The 17,885-nt window shown below is 43.5% G+C and overlaps 1 protein-coding gene across 3 annotated transcripts in view; it reads left to right on the forward strand.

The window, feature by feature from the left end:
* map3k4 (mitogen-activated protein kinase kinase kinase 4) overlaps positions 1-17,885 on the forward strand; it is a 76,389-nt gene that overhangs the window by 17,368 nt on the left and 41,136 nt on the right. For 2 of the 3 annotated variants that reach the window (XM_080741007.1, XM_080741009.1), the window contains exons 4-9: positions 613-964; positions 2,841-3,110; positions 4,085-4,342; positions 6,019-6,408; positions 11,317-11,583; positions 15,493-15,645. In XM_080741007.1, the coding sequence (XP_080597133.1) occupies positions 613-964; positions 2,841-3,110; positions 4,085-4,342; positions 6,019-6,408; positions 11,317-11,583; positions 15,493-15,645 (1,690 nt within the window). Of the gene's footprint in view, positions 1-612; positions 965-2,840; positions 3,111-3,959; positions 4,017-4,084; positions 4,343-6,018; positions 6,409-11,316; positions 11,584-15,492; positions 15,646-17,885 lie in introns of all 3 variants that reach the window. The other variant, XM_080741008.1, reaches the window with a different exon arrangement.

Raw genomic sequence — 17,885 nt, forward strand, 5'->3', positions numbered from 1 at the left:
CTGCCCCTGTTGCTAGATTTCGGCTGCCCCTGTTGCTAGATTTTGCAGGCTCTCTCATAACTAACACAGTGGATTGTCCTTAGGCTAGTGCGGTCATTTCTTTAGCGTTAGTATTTTTTATTGGATTGTGTTTACACAACGTCCTGAGACCAACCAAACCGCTGTTTTGACCTCACAGGCACCCTTACTTGTCAAACGGCTTCTGCTCTGCACCAGAGCAGGGAGAGGAGAGGCTAGAAAGGGAGGGAGGGAGGGGTCTGTTTGACAAGTAAGGGTGCCTGTGAGGTCAAAACAGCGGTGTGGTTCGTCTCAGGACGTTGTGTAAACACAATCCAATAAAAAAAATACTAACTTTGAAGCTCAAGAAATGACCGCACTTGCCTAAGGACAATCCACTGTGTTAGTTATGAGAGAGCCTGCGAAATCTAGCAACAGGGGCAGCCGAAATCTAGCAACAGGGGCAGCTATGAAAAAAATCGACTAAAGCAGGTATGAAGGGGTATGATAAAAGGCAGATTTAACCCTACATGTGTTTTGGTCTGGATGTCTCCTTTAAAGCATAAAATAATGCCAGGTCCAAATGTATTGTTAACAACACCCCTAAATCCCCAGGAAGCACTACCTGAGCTTGGGCTGCAGCAGTGGCAAGCTGCCCGTCACCATGCCCCACCCCATGGCGCGCAGCACCCACCGGCAGACCTCGCGCACCGACTGCCCCGCCGACCGCCTCAAGTTCTTCGAGACCCTGCGCCTGCTGCTCAAGCTCACCTCCATGTCCTCCAAGAGGAAGGAGAAGGAGCAGCGGGGCCTGGAGAACATGGCCTCCTTCGGCCACAACAACGAGGTGATCTGGCTGGAGCTGCAGGCCTGGCACGCGCGGCGCTCCACCGGCGACCAGGACCTGTACCTGTTCACCGCCCGCCAGGCCATCCCCGACATCATCAACGAGGTCCTGCACTTCAAGGTAGGGCAGGGCGATAGGGTGATAAATATCGTTGAGACGATACAATATCTACACCATATGCATTTCATGAGGGAGCCTTGTAAAAAATCCTGTTGAATTATTAATATAGAGATTAAATGCAGAGTTCATTTAAACCTGCACTTTGGCCTTTATTCTTTATTCATACGGATCCCCTGCCACCACTACTCTTCCTGGGGTCCACAAAAAAACAATACATAATACAATACTTAACTCATTCTGTGCCACCTTTTCACCACTAGAGGGCGCCCAATGGCCATAGAATGCTACATAGACAAGTGCTGGTATATGCACAAGCCCTGTGCAGCCATGACTCGCCTGAACACTTTCCTTTGTTCATGTACAGGAACAGGATGAAGTTAGCTTGAAGTTAGCAATTGGCTACCAAGCATTTTAGAAGCCCTATTTTTTTTTTTTTTAATTTAGCCATGATTAAACCTTGCACACCTCAAGGATATGCATGGAACAGAGAAAATGAGCTCTAAAGATCCTGGATTGCATTGGAGTGGATGGTAAATATCGGCGGCGCAACGCTCTCGCGGGCCGTGTAAACAGATGACGGCCGGCGGCGCGGCTCGAAAGCGGGAATCTTTACAATTTTTTTTTTTTTTTTTAAAGCCGAACTAGTTCGGTATCTGCACCCTGATAAGGACAAATAAAGCCGAACTAGTTCGGGATTGGCACAGTAAGAGTTAACAACACAATACAATAAAAACATGTACAGTCTTACAAAAAAAAAAAAAAGATTCAAGACAATAAAAGTCCAATAAAAACCAACTACAGGTCAGTTCATTTAAACTAAAATGAGGATAATTAGTCAAATGTCTTTTAAGGAGTCTCTTAAAACTAGCCTTACTGGGTGCTTCAGTGATCATAGTTGTTAACGTGTTCCATATAATAATTGCCCTGTACATTACAGATCTGCATACTGCATTTGTTCTGGGTTTTTCTTTAACCATGTCCACCCCTAGTAGCCTGCCTGGTAGCATGTGATGTCTAAATCAGTAGGTCTCAAACCTTAAAATGTCAAGGTCTCCCCTTAACTGTTCTGCTGCTGTTGACGGCGCTCACCGTCATTGAAAGGGTTAATACCATGGCGCCGTTGACGGTGAGGACTGTCAATCTTACTGTATATACAGTAAAGATATTATTACTTACTGTACGTCGCTCCGGTCCCGCCCGCATCGGTAATGTCCGCGATTTGTTTACAACGCACGTCGGGCGTGCACGCGAAGTTAACGTCCTCCATAGTAAATCCATTGAGAGGCCCATAAAGAGACCTCATTTTCTCCAAAAGGGACATTCTTATACAAAGGATGGTCTCCACTCTTCCATACTGTACACAAACGCTGGGCGCAGCCATGTTCTCTTCTGGGCTCACACTGTCATGTGACTAGATGACGTAATCGTTGCCGTCAAGTGATAATCCAAAAAAACAAAAACAACCCCCTTCCAGCCCTTCAAAATAATAGCGGCGGCCTATGGAGGAAACGGCGTGGCACCGAGGCACCAAGCAACCTTCAGATTAAGAGGCACTATTAGTGTTAACTCTGACAGTATACAAATGAAACCAAATCCATTTGGTTTCATTTGTATACTGTCAGAGTTACATACTTGTAAGGGTCAATTTAGACCTCCCAAAAGGAACCAAGAGAGTCCCTGGACCCCACTTTGAGGACCACTGGTCTAAATGGTCTGTTACTCCTTTTTCTTGTAGTTTTTTGTTCCCTTGTAGGTGGTTGTACTGTTAAGTAACTTGAAAAATAACCATAAAAACCAACACGAAAGGGAATCGTGATAAGATCGTCTATCGTGAATACTGCTTGGAAAAATATGGTGATATTGTATTTTTCCATAGGTGAACTACGACAGCCTGAGCTCTGGCGGGGGGTCCGCGGGGGGCCCGGTCTCTGAGTCCAGTCCCCGGGACCAGGCGTTGGCGTTGTGTTTGGGGGGCGAGGAGGAGGAGCGGATCCAGGCGGCCTCCGTAGCGGAGACCAACCACTGCGGCGTGGACCCCTGGGGCTTCAGCGCCTGTACCCCTCCCACCATGAACGCAGCGGAGCCCCTGGGCTCCGGGACGGGGTGCAGGGACCACCTGCTGCGCCAGCGCCTCGCCTTCGAGCAGGTGAGGAGGGATGGGACCAACATTTCATATCACCATTATTATTACTGTGACAAAATAAATTGGGATTTACGATATTATCGCGATAATCACAATCCATTGTCCTGGGGAGGAACGCTTGCCCAAAAATAGCAGATCTACAAGCTCACAGCGTGTCGCGTTGTGAGCTTGTAGATCGCCTATTTTTTTATTTTTTGTATGTTGTCCTCTGATTTATATTTTAATATTGCTGTTGTTAATGTATTGTATCTCGACTATATTGCAAATGAGGGCTTGACTCAATTATACTCTGAGTTTAAATAAAGGTTATGAATGAATGAATGACGGTAATCGTATCGTGGAGATTTAAATTTATCGTGATATCGTCCAGCAGCATTTTCAAAACAACATGGCTGCCCTCGATGCAACAAGTGTTTTCAGAGTTGGAATCAATTACAACAATTAAAAAGGAACAGGAGTACGCGCTAGCAGAGTTCATCCTTAAAGGTGAAGCGGGTGATGGAGCTGCTGGAGTCTGTGGAGGCTCTGTACCCGTCTCTGGCTCTGCAGAATATATTAATATTCATTAATATATGATATTTAAAGACTTCTTCTGGTTCCCTCCTTACAGGTGAAGCGTGTGATGGAGCTCCTGGAGTCGGTGGAGGCTCTGTACCCGTCTCTGCAGGCGCTGCAGAATATATTAATATTCATTAATATATGATATTTAAAGACTTCCCCCCTCCTTACAGGTGAAGCGGGTGATGGAGCTCCTGGAGTCGGTGGAGGCTCTGTACCCGTCTCTGCAGGCTCTGCAGAATACATTAATACTCATTAATATATGATATTTAAAGACTTCCCCCCTCCTTACAGGTGAAGCGGGTGATGGAGCTGCTGGAGTCGGTGGAGGCTCTGTACCCGTCCCTCCAGGCTCTGCAGAATATATTAATATTCATTAATATATGATATTTAAAGACCCCCCCCCCCCCTCCCTTCAGGTGAAGAGGGTGATGGAGCTCCTGGAGTCGGTGGAGGCTCTGTACCCGTCTCTGCAGGCTCTGCAGAAGGACTATGAGAAGTACGCGGCCAGGGACTTCCAGGGCAGGGTGCAGGCGCTCTGCCTGTGGCTCAACATCACCCAGGACCTCAACCAGAAGCTGCGCGTCATGGCCACGGTGCTGGGCCTGCACGACCTGTCCCGCATCGGCTGGCCCGTCTTCGAGATCCCCTCGCCACGATGCTCCCGCGGCAACGAGGTAAGGGCTGAGGGCTGTCCAGAGACATTCCTCCTCGGAAATGTTAATTCGATTTGACAAGAACGACACAAAAAAACTATTTATCGAGTTATAAAAACATAACAAAATATGTTTTTTTTTTCATTGGATTCGAGCAACACACACGCTGTCCGTCTTCCACTGGTATCTTGTTTGTCATCTTGTCATTTTCTATTGGGAAAATTTGTTTTTTATAACTTGATACGTTGTTTTTTTTTTTCAAACATAAAGCAAATATAATTATATAGAACATCTTTTTTTTCTTTTCTTTTTTTTGTTGAAAAAAATATACAACTTCTTTTTTTTACAAGGGTTCACATTTTAGATTGTAATTAGAGAAAAGAAAAGATGAGTGTTAAAATGTTCTAATTTACTGCATGCATAAGTGGTAGGCTAAACATGTCTTTTTAACCCTTTCAGTGCCCAGAATCACCACTAGAGAGCGCCCAATGGCCATAGAATCCACCATAGACATACGCTGTATATGCACAAGCCGTGCGCAGCCATGACACGCCTGAACACTTTCCTTTGTGCATGAACAGGAACAGAATGAAGTTAGCTTGAAGTTAGCTATTGGCTACCAAGCATTTTAGAAGCCCTATTTTCGGCGATTTAGCCGTGATTAAACCTTGCACACCTCATGGATATGCATGGAACAGAGAAAATGAGCTCTAAAGATCCTGGATTGCATTGGAGTGGATGGCAAATATCGGCGGCGCGACGCTCTCGCGGGCCGTGTAAACAGATGAAGGCCGGCGGCCCGGCTCGAAAATTTAGCCCGGTGCTTCGCTAAGGCCTCTGGAAAAACATTTTTTTTTTTTAAAAGGTCGAACTAGTTCGGGATTGGCACCCCGAACGTTAATAAGGTCCAAACTATCCCGAACTAGTTCGGGATAGGCACAATAAGAGTTAAAAGCCCATTCCCAAGATGCACTGCAATCTTTCATGGGCAGATGTGACTTATGGGGGCTGGTAGCGTTACTGTAAATAGTAGTAAAGAAATTGCCAGCTTATTTTGTCTAAAAATACATTTAGTCACTTGTACGCATGTCCCTTCCTGCTGAAATCATAAATGGCTAAAACGATAGAAAGCAGTAAATGAAAACATTGTAACACTCATCTTTTCTTAACCCATTTAGGCCTGAACACATTATTACACAATATTTTATGCTTTAAATATAAAAAAATAGCAGATATACAAGCTCACAGCGCGGCACTGGTTGTAGATCTGCTATTTTTGAAAAATCTTGAAAATTCGTGCAAATCTTTGAATATTTTGACCCGATTCTACAAGTGTCTTCTGAATCCTTCTAAGGGTTTTTCTTTTCTTTTTTTTAACTATGTTTCTGTCAGTGGTTCTCAAAATGTTTCATGCCAAGGACCCCCAAAACTACATGTATTTGGCCACAGACCCACATCTCAAAATATGTTGTTCCAGGGCCCCCCCCCCCCCATCTCAAAATATTGTATCAGGGACCCCCCAGAAGCAAATATTTGAGTTACAAATGTTCTCTTTCAAAAAGATATATTCAAAGAAAATATATATATATATTTATATATAGCTTGTAGATCTGCTATTTTTCAATAGCTAAAGCATTCAATAATTCTAGGCCTAATTAATAATTCTAGTATTAATTTTAATATTGGAACGTCCGTAGGACGACAATGAGGACGACGAGGAGAACGACTCCACGGCCACCTTCACGGCGGACAGCGACGGCGAGGAGGACCGGGAATTGACAGAGGAGGGAGTGGGACGTCCGGGCGGCGAGGTCGAGGAGCTGTCGCCCGTCCTGACGCCCAAGTTCGCCCGGCTGCTGTCGGAGGAGGAGTTCCTCCCCGCCGCCTCCGTGGTCGGCGGCGCGGAGGTGGTGTGCGTGGGAGGCGGGGGGGGCACCATGTGCCCCACGGCCATCTACAGGCCCTTTGTGGACAAGGCTCTGAAACAGATGGGACTGAGGAAGCTGATCCTCAGACTGCACAAACTGATGGACCGCCCGCTGCAGAGGGCCAGGGCCGCGCTGCTGAGACACACACCCGCTCAGGAGGTGAGAATGTTATGTTGTCCTTGTTTTTACCTTGTTCCACCACCAGGGTTCCCACGGGTCATGAAATTCCTGGAAATATTTTGAAATTAGAAAAAAAAAATCCAGTACTGGAAAAAGTTTTGGAATTGATTAAGGGTCCTGGAAGGTCCTGGAAATTTTGTTTCCAGGCAGATTTTGTTAATACCTCTGAAATGACAAATTAAACATGGGCCATATTGTCAAATATTAGAGGCAGAAATTGTGAAAATAGCCGATGTAGATCTGCTATTTTCACAATAGAAACGTGTTATACAACTCAACTCTTAGTGCTCGTCAGGGTGGGGGTCCCCAGTTAAAATATGATTATTTCTGGGGTCACAGCCTGAAAAGGTTGAGAACCACTGGCATACTGAGCGTTATTGAGCTGAATTATTGTTATATAGTCCTGGGAATTGGGTTAAATATTCTGGAAAAGTTTTGGAAATTAATTAGTAAACATGTGTGGGAACCCTGTGCACAGGAGGTGAGAATGTTCTCATTGTTTTTACCATGGATATGAAAGGCTAGATACCTCATCCGCTGCTGTAGTTCATTGGCGTGACTGCTATCCCTATCCATGCCAAACTTTGCGCACACACTCCTTGGCTGCCAAACCACAACTAGTGGGAGAAATATGTGAAAAAGGTGTTCACTTCCGGCAGAAAGCGTGAAAATTTGCACCTAATCTTCTTTAAATAGCATGTGAGGGGTCTATCTAGGGGGTTTTCATGATTCTGAATCCATTCCAAGCATTTGTTTTGCACAAAAACATTCCTTGGGCAAGAAATGGACCCCACAAAACTATGGTTTAGTGATGAATCCATCACTTTTCACAGTTGTGTAGGGTCCATTTCTTGCCCAAGGAATGTTTTTCGTGCAAAACAAATGCTTGCAATGGATTCAGAATCATGAAAACACCCTAGATAGACCCCTCACATGCTATTTAAAGAAGATTTTTTGGGGGGTCTTTTTTCCCTAGTATGGTAAGTGAATTAGAGCCACCAGATCCCATGGGAAAAGTGCTTGGGACCGTCAATTTTTGAATTCGGCGCACAAAAATACCCCTAGGTGCAAATGTTCACGCTTTCTGCCGGAAGTGAACACATTAGCCTATTTTTGTTACATATTTCTTCCACTAAACCTCCTCATTTCTCACATGCCCCTCTTCTAGCGCCACCATGAAAGTGGTAACGTGTGTGTTTTTATAAACAAGGTGTTACATGTTACATCACTGGCCAAGCACCAGTGGTGTAAAGTAACCAAGTACATTTACACTTTTTTTTGTGTTTTGACTTTACTGGTGTATTTCCAATTTTACTTTATGATTACCGGTATTATTACAAAACATACATCAACAATTTGCACCCTATATTTCACAATGCATCGTATGGCGATGCATTGTGAGCATTTTTTTTGCTTGCTTTGTCTGCTTTTTCAAAAGATTTGTATACATTTGAAAACATTCATTATAATTAGTACTTCCTACCTTTGGTACATTTGATACCCTACTTTTATACTTTTACTCAAGTAACTTTTGAATTCCAGACTTTTACTTGTAACAGGGTGTTTTACTGTACATTGCAGTATTGATACTTTTACTCAAGTAAGAAATGTGAGTTATTTTTCCACCACTGCCATGCACCCACATTCATGGTGTGACCACATTATTCAGACACAGAGCTATCAAAGCCCAAGCAGAACACATGCAAACATGTTTTCTTGTCTTTCTGAAACTTGACTCCTCCTTGGAAATAAGAATTAAAATAATGAACAGTTTTGTGTGTATTCACCAAAACGGGGACCCCTATTACATGCACTTAGTCCACTCTTATGTTTGACCTTGGGTTACAAAAAGAGGGTCTAATAGTAATGAGTGCAGAATATTCACTTAATTTCTAATAATGCATGATAATGCATACTAAATGGTAAATGGTGCATTTATATAGCGCCTTTATCCATTACATTCACCCATTCACACACACATTCATTACATTCATCCATTCACACACACATTCATACACCAATGGCAGAGGAAACCACGCAAGGCACCAACCTGCTCATCAGGAGCAACTAGGGGTTCAGAGTCTTGCTCAAGGACTCTTCCACACTCTGGGGGAGCCCGGGATCGAACTGGGAACCCTTCGGCAACCCTCCTTGTTCTAATGATGGTTTCTCTACCGCTGAGCCACTGCCGCCCCTAGATGCCTCTAATCACCTTTTGTCTGTAGAAGTACACTTGTAGCACTTAATAATTGACAATTTGAAAGGCCATTTGCAATAGATCAGGGAAGCCTAGAGTTTAGCATTTTCATTTGATTGATAAAAGCAATGTGCTTTCTTCCAGATAACTTGTTTTTTCCTACAATGATTTTCTTTCTTGTGACAGTAAGTTGCATTAGCATTGACCTCACCATCAAGAGCACTGAAAGCGTAATAAGGCCAATTAAGGTACGCTGCGCTACGAAGAGAACTATTAACCCATTCAGAACGGGTACACATTATTGTGTATCATTATTTTATGCTTTAACTATTGAAAAATAGCAGATATACAAGCTCACAGCGTGGCACCGAGTGCCACGCTGCGAGCTTGTAGATCTGCTATTTTTGAAAAATTGTGAAAATTTGAATTTTGACCCGATTCTATAAGTGTCTTTTGAATCCTTCTAAGGTTTTTAGAAAAACCCTGTTTCTATGTCAGCAATCTGGCCAGCCATCGTCAAAGAAAAGGTCCTTTTCACTCAACTGGAGCTCAGTTAGTCTGTACTATGTCAGTGGTTCTCAAACATTTTCATGTGAAGGACCCCCAAACTGATATTTATTTGGCCACGGACCCGCATCTCAAAATATCTAGTTCCAGGGACCACTCAGAAGCAAAATTTGAGTTACAAACGTTCGCTTTGAAAATACATATATTCAAAGATGTGCACGCATTTTCATGACTTTTTCAAAAATAGCAGATCTACAAGCTCGCAGTGCGGCACTCTGTGCCGCGCTGCGAGCTTGTAGATCTGCTATTTTTAGGGTTAAGTAACATTCATGAAAGTAAAGGACACTGTTCAGTGTAACGGCCAATACAGAGTGTACATAAAGCAGGGTGCTGTTGGTAAGGTGCTGTGTGTATAAAGCAGGGTGCTGTTGGTAAGGTGCTGTGTGTATAAAGCAGGGTGCTGTTGGTAAGGTGCTGTGCGTCCCTCACAGGGCGAGGTAATGAAATAAAGCCGTTAAAAAGCCATTCACAATGATCACCTTGATGCTGTGTGGAAGGCATGCTCATTGGTCACTGACTGGCCATTAGGTCTGGGCAATTAACCCCCAATATAATGAAATCCTCATTTACCACCAATAAACGCAGGTGAATCGAATAATCGAGAAGCAAGGTTTTCAAGTATAGTGCGGCACCAAGTGTGTGCTGCGCTATGAGCTTGTAGATCTGCTATTTTTGAAAAAAACATGATCATATTTACAAATCTTTGAATAGATTAGAATTTTCTCAAAGCGAACATTTGTAACTTTCTCAGGGTCCCTGGAACAAAATATTTTGAGATTGGGTGAAATACATATAAGTCTAGGGGGTCCTTGAGAATGAAACAGTTTGTGCACCACTGACAGAAACAGTTTATTTTTTATTTTTTTATTATTATTTTATTTTTTTCAGAAAAAAAAAAGAAAAATATTGTTTAGCATCGGCCTCCAATCTTAGTGGGTTAGGCCAAGGGTCTTCAACAGGGGGCCCGGGACCCCTAGGGGGTCCTCAGAGTCACTACAGGGGGTCCACCAAATCTTTGTGTGGTAGAAGCTTTTTTTCTCCTTTTTTTATATTAACCACTTGAACACTAGTGTCCATATTCGGAGAACTTTAGAAGAAAATAGCCGATCTACAAGCTCACAACGCCGTTGTAAGCTTATAGGTCGGCTATTTTCGGCAAAGAGGTTTGGTGTAGAGGGGAAAAAGAGTAGACTAAGTACAGAGTGAAAGGTCAAGTTTATTAACTATTGCCATGAATCCAAAAATACACTGATGATTGTGCTGTCAAACAATACAATAATATTACATATTATTCACCATATTCCTGGCCATTCTATGGAGGCTGCCATTTTCCTTTTACAGAGGGCGCTGGAGCATTTTTATTTGTGTGCTGCTTCATAAACATCTTTTCACTTCCTCCCAAGTAAGGAAGTGACATGGAATTGTCTGTTGCCAGATTTTGCCAAAGAAATAAGCCCAACAGAAGCAACTACAGTAGGCTATACTACTTTACATTCACATTTGAAAATAGCAGATCAGCAAGCTCACAATGTGTCGCATTGCGACACATTGTGAGCGTGTATATTTGCTATTTAAAAAATATTGAGGGAAAACTTTTTTTTTTTTTTTTATATTTTTGAAACATTTTAACAACATACATCTGTGTGGAGGTCCCTGCCACCACATATTTTCAGATGGGGGTCTGCGACTGTGGACAAATATGTAATCTGGGGTCCTTGATATGAAAAGATTTGGGAACCACTGTTTTAAGAAATATTAGAAAGTAAGCCCAATAAGCAACACGACACAAATTGCTTATTATAAGCAGACATGGCAACCCAGGTACATTCAGAGCCCAGAGCCCAGAACGCCAACTACTGACACTTTAATGCAAGGACAACAGGAAACCAAATGATGTTTTTCAGGCCAGCTTTTTCAGCCTCCGCCTCTTTCAGGATATGAACAGGAAGCCGGGGGCGGGGCCAGGAATAACGTGAATAGAATCTATGAACAGGTTGTGGGGGTCCCTGCTTCATCTCTCTCTCAACTAAGGGGTCCTTGGTCTGAAAACGTTGAAGACCCCTGGGTTAGGGGGTTCAAGTGTTTTTTTTTTACTCACGTCGTTCTGTCTTTGGACCCTGCAGTTTGAAGACCACCAGGACCCCATGTTGTACAGTGACTACCTTCCGGAGCTGTCCCGCCACGTGTCGTGCGGCCTCAGCGCCGACCTGAGCCCTGAGCTGGGGGCGGACCAGGTGTCCTGGGACGACCTGCTGGACCTGGACCTCCCGTCCTTCCGGCCCGCCTTCCTGGTGCTCTGCCGCGTCCTGCTCAACGTCATCCACGAGTGTCTGAAGCTGCGCCTGGAGCAGCGGCCCGCCGGGGAGCCCTCCCTGCTCAGCATCAAACAGGTAATACCTCCCCCTGGCCAGCAGGGGAGCCCTCCCTGCTCAGCATCAAACAGGTAAACACTGTAATACCTCCCCCTGGCCCGCCGGGGAGCCCTCCCTGCTCAGCATCAAACAGGTAATACCTCCCCCTGGCCAGCAGGGGAGCCCTCCCTGCTCAACATCAAACAGGTAAACTGTAATACCTCCCCCTGGCCAGTAGGGGAGCCCTCCCTGCTCAGCATCAAACAGGTAAACTGTAATACCTCCCCCTGGCCAGCAGGGGAGCCCTCCCTGCTCAACATCAAACAGGTAAACTGTAATACCTCCCCCTGGCCAGTAGGGGAGCCCTCCCTGCTCAACATCAAACAGGTAAACTGTAATACCTCCCCCTGGCCAGTAGGGGAGCCCTCCCTGCTCAGCATCAAACAGGTAAACTGTAATACCTCCCCCTGGCCAGCAGGGGAGCCCTCCCTGCTCAAACAGGTAATACCTCCCCCTGGCCAGCAGGGGAGCCCTCCCTGCTCAGCATCAAACAGGTAAACACTGTCTGGGTGGTATGGCATTCACCAAATGTTAGAATATTAGAATATTCAAATACCAAAGTCACTATTCGACGTTGTTCACCGAAGTCGAATATTCGCTTATTTTTTATAGTTTTCTTAAAAAAAAATATATAGTTTATAAAGCTTGGCTAGATAGGAAGTCATAAGAATGTGTTGTCAATGCCCCTGGTGGATGAATTTGTTAATGCTCTATACCAGGGGTTCTCAAACCTTTTTAGGCTGTGACCCCAAAAATAAACATATTTGAACTGGGGACCCCCACCCTGACAAGCACTTGGAATTGTAGGTATTACATTTAACTCATTTGCTGCTATGGCCGAAAATCCCGAAAAAATCCCGTTGTACCGCCCTGCCATGCCCGTAGAACCTGGAAATTTCCCGTTTTTGAAAAAAAAAAAATCCAATTTATTTTTTTTTTACCCCAAAAAATGTAGTAGGCATGATAGCAAATTGCATGTTTAACCCCCATAGCAACCCCATCTTTCAAACATGGCAGCCATCTTTGTTTACATTTTAGGAAAACACAATGGCTGCATGAATGCCTGAACGGATTTCCATTCGGATTTTTTTGTTTGAAAGCTGTGAGCAATGTGGACACACGTGGTGCATTATCTAGGCATGGGTTAGGCCTGTGACGATTCACTTTTTCCCGATTCGATTCGATTTCGATTCATAGGCTGACGATTCGATTATATCACGATTATTGCGTTTTCCTGCGATTTGCGATTCGAATCACGATTTTCCCCCAAAAATTACAGCTTTTTTATATTGAAACATTTTAAAACAATTCGAAACAATATAAAACATTAAAAGTTGAATCATATACTTCAAATTAATGCAGCCAAATAAAGTCAGTCAATCTTTCTGACATTTATTTCAGCCAAAGTGCCAGTGGTACAACATTACAACAACATGTTCCTGGTCAAGATGCCAGAAAACACAGAACAAAACAGTCATAAAAAAAAGAAGAAAAAAAAGAAATCGCTGTGCTGCAGGCCTACAGCACTGTGCTAGCTTTAGCCATAACATGACATCCTCATGACCTAAAACTGTTCCTTTAGGACCTGTACTTACTCTGACTGAAAGTGGTTATTTCACCATCAGGTTAATTTCGCCTTAAAAAATGTTTTTTTTTTTTTTTTTTTTATAAATAAATAAAATCGGGAAAATCGATTCTGAACTTTGAAAATCGATTAATTGAATCGCCAGCATTAACATCACGATAATATAGTGAATCGTTTTTTTTGCACAGGCCTAGCATGGGTGTGCAATGTGCATGATCAGTGCACTATGAATTACATGGAAGTCTATGGAGACAGGGGCATATGAGAGTACGAAGGTATTGTTAAATGGCAGCAAATTAGTTAATGTGACTCAGTTCTGTAGATAAATATTGTGAAAATAGCAGATCTACATGCTCACAAGTTGTGAGCATGTAGATCGGCTATTTTCACAATGTTCGCCTCTTGCTTACTTAACTCATACGGAGCCGATCCCGAGAATACTCGTGAAAAATACTCGAGTATCATGGTGCCGATCCCGAGTATACTCGCGAAAAGTAATATATTACTGTAGCTGCGGTTATCCTACCGGGTACATGCGCGGAAGGTCCCGAGACGATCTCCCTCGCCGATTTATCATCACGGATCCACGAGCACAAAATAGTAATCCCATAACATTGAGGCAGACGGGGAATCTCATCTTTAATGTCCATTATCTCCAAACAACACTTTGAAAGCGAGGATGGCAGTAGATTCTCGCTTATATAACACATGTTGAAAAGCACCGATCGGCCATTACACAACACCATGTGGACGATGACCGCTTCCTGTGAATGACGCGATGACGTCAAACCGGAAGTGTTTACACTATGGACTTCTGGCCTTCAAAATAAGACAACGGTCGTGGATGCAGCCTGCGGGAGGCACGCTGGACATTTTAATCCTTTAATTTCAGTAGCACGAAATATTTGACAGTTTGGCCAGTCCTGTCGAATATTCGACTATTCGAATACTTTGAGGTCGAATAATTCGAATACTAAAAATCACTATTCGTGAATGCCCTACTGGGTGGCACACAATACTGTTGTACAAGGTTTCTCCAACTTTTCAGGTTGCGACCTGCATTGTGAAAATAGCTGACCTTCAAGCTCAGTGCGAGGCGCTGTGAGCTTGTAGCTCGACTATTTTCACAACCTTTGCCTATTTTTCGACGTAATATTTGACAATTTGATGCAATTTTCTATCGATTACTCGCCCCTTTGAATTCATGAATATTCTTTTTGTTTTTCACATTCCCAAGGCAATAATTTGATGTTAATAACATGTCCATTGCCAAACACGAGTTTCCGGAGTTAGTAAAAATGTTATTTCATATTTATAAAGAATATCAAAACAATTATCATCGCAAATCGGTTCCGATCGGAAACCTTGTATGTCCAAAACCGTTCGTGTAAGCAATTTACCCCGAGTGAGAGGACATTATGCTCTGATAATGTCCTGTGTTAGGGTGTTATCGGACGAGGCGAAGCCGAGTCCGATAACACCCTAACACAGGACATTATCAGAGCATAATGTCCGACCCCGAGTGGTAAATAGCTTTTCTACCACTTTTTCCCTTATACATGAAAGAAAACACATAGTTGTAACTTGCAAGGATCTTAAGTTACAATCATTATTGCCTATAAAACTTCCGCGAGACAGCAGATAGTTCCACCAACAACATCTTCTACTCACCAACAGATGGCGCCAACTCCATACTAATCCATGCGTCTAGCTTACAGCTAAGCTAACGTCAGTTAAAAGCACCGTTCCGGCCGTAAATAGAGGCTGTTCGCTTCCAGAAAGGCATAGGTTCAGAGAAAAGGGGCTTTAAAGTTGGCGGATTGCATTGGATCCAAATAAATCGGCGACGATAGTACGCACGTTAGTAAACATAGGACCGCTGCGACCTTCATTTGTTGGTTGGGGGAAAGGTGTTCCGACTACCTCCTGAAGTCCCCGGATGTACACTGAGGCGCATTGATCTCGGACAAGTCCGCACACAACTTTGCGGCAGTTGTCCTCTCATAACCTCCGGAATTTAGCCAATCAGAATCCAGTATTTGAACACGTGACTCGAAAAAGTGGTAGAATTTGTATTTATCATCTATAAAATGTACTAAACCAGTGAAAACAGCAGATCTACAAGCACACAACGCGAGGCGTTGTACCCCTGGACACCCCTGGACTGCCGTCGCGGCACCCCAGGGTGCCCCGTCACCCACTTTGAAAACCCCTGCCCTACAGTACTAACATCTATGTGTTGTTCTGTGTGTGTGTGTGTGTGTGTGTGTGTGTGTGTGTGTGTGTGTGTTCCCCCTGTGTAGTTGGTGCGTGAGTGTAAGGAGGTCCTTAAGGGCGGGGTCCTGATGAAGCAGTACTACCAGTTCATGCTGCGGGGCGTGGTCACCGACGCCCAGGGTCTGCAGACCAACGCCAACATCGACGACTTCGAGGAGGACCTGCACAAGATGCTGGGGGTGAGAATCCACCCGTCACTCCATAGCAGCGCTTCTCAAACATTTTGGCTTGCACTGATTTCTGAAGCCCAAGTAGAGAATAGGGATCGACCGATTATCGAAACGGGCAATAATCAAAGTCGATATTCATAACATTTATTAATATCGCAAAATATCGATATCGAAAAGAAAAAAAGATTATTATTTTTTTGCTGCGGAACACGTTTTTAACGATGAATTTAGAAGACATAATTATTACACAAACAGCACCAATCCATGAATCGGTACAACACCCATTGCATTACCCAGTAGCAAAAAGATAGATTGATGATAAATAGATAGATAGATTATAGATGATAGATATAGATTATAGATGATAGATATAGATAGAGCTTTGCCAATGTCACCAGCTGCTATAAAAAATAACAATAATACATTTGTTAAATAATGACAAATATTAGGATATAGCCTGTATTCTAGTATGTGGCGACTAGATGTGAGCCTCTAGAACATTTAGGATGGGAAAAATACCGGTATATAAATTAATTAACCACTTAATCACTATTTCAAATTGGGGGATTTCTTTTTTACTTAAAATGCATATCGGTTCATAATATCGGTTATCGGCCTCTTTGATCACGACTTATCGATATCGAAATCGAACATGAAAATCCCATATCGGTCGACTTCTAAAGCCAAGTACCCCCTTCCCCTGACTGCAGCATTTTGCTTATCTAAAGCTCATCAAAAGTCCAGTTCCGATGCCATTGTGTCAAAAATAAAACAGCATAATGGCCAATAAACATTGCTTTTTATTCAATAACAGCTTTATAGTCAAGGTATTGATGTAATTTGGTTTCACAATGTACAGATGAGCAGGTTCACACAAAGACTGTCAATGTGTTGTCATCATTACAGTGAATACATACAGCAGGGTTCCCCAATTAGTTTTCCCCACGGGCCGAATTATGTCTAGGGTACCAAGCTGAGGGCCACAACATTGCAGGGGGCGACGGTGGTGTTCCCGCTACTCCAGCGACAGTTTTCGTCGTTGTCGGGTGAAATTCTTGTATGAAATTCAAAACCGTTCGTTTTGAATTTATCATATTAAAAATGATTTAAACTAGTGAAAACAGCCGATCTACAAGCACACAGTTGTGTGCTTGTAGATCTGCTGTTTTCACTACTTTTGTGCGACGGCCTTGCATGATGAAGCAGGGCTTTACTTTGCGAAAGAACGTACAAATTTGGAGATAGGAGGTTTCCAGTCGACAACGACGATATACTAGTGTTGTTGCTGCTCCTATACTACCATTATTACTGGGGTTGGTGGGGGCCGGACAGTAGCCCCCCCGCGGGCCGCAAATGGCCCGCAGGCCGCCTATTGGGGAACCCTGACATACAGTATTCCCATTTCCTCCTGTACCCCCTGCAGTACCCCCATTTGAGAAACACGCTCTATAGCATTGAGTCAAATAGCTAAATTAGCCGATCTATTGGATGTCGTGATGCGTTGTAAGCTTGTAGATCGTCTATGTTTGCAGGCTGTCTTCACCTATCATGACAGTGCCCAGAAAAGGGATGCGAGGACTCATGTAGTTAAATGTCTCTTTAGCCAAATCAAAATTTGGAGTTAAATTAAAAAGCATCATTATTCTATTATCTAACGCGCACCATTTCTTTTTTAACCGCCTGTAACTATCTGGCAACCTATGTTTGAAAACTGTGCAATTGGCTGCACTTGAATAATTGATTACTGGAAATTTGAGGAATCGTCCTGTATATGAAATAGGTTCTTATTTGAGGATTTAAATAGACCTATAATACTTTTGTATATAAATCAATTGTGATGCAGGAAGACTTTAGTGATAAGGTGACACTTTCACTTTGAAATGCTACATTCTAGTACAGTGGTTCTCAAAGTGGATTCCAGGGACTCTGTGGGTTCTAAACTGACCCTTACAAGTCTGTAACTCTGACAGTGTACCTTTAGGGCATACATGGGTAACTGGCGGCCCAGGGGCCACATGCTGCCCCCACCTTTACTTAACTTCTTCGGTGCCATATTTAAAGTGGGACCTCTTATATTGCCGGTTCGCCTACAAAGGGTTAAAAAAATAGTGTGCACGCTGGTGCACACATTCGTGCACAGATCATGCACTATGCATGTGCATGCTTTTCACAGCTTTCAAACAAAAAAATCCGCTTGGAAATCCGTTCAGGCATTCAGGAGAAGGCAGCCCTTATGTTTTCTTCAAATG

The sequence above is a fragment of the Nannobrachium achirus genome (genome assembly GCF_963921795.1).
Source record: "Nannobrachium achirus genome assembly, chromosome: 13".
Lineage (NCBI taxonomy): Eukaryota > Metazoa > Chordata > Actinopteri > Myctophiformes > Myctophidae > Nannobrachium > Nannobrachium achirus.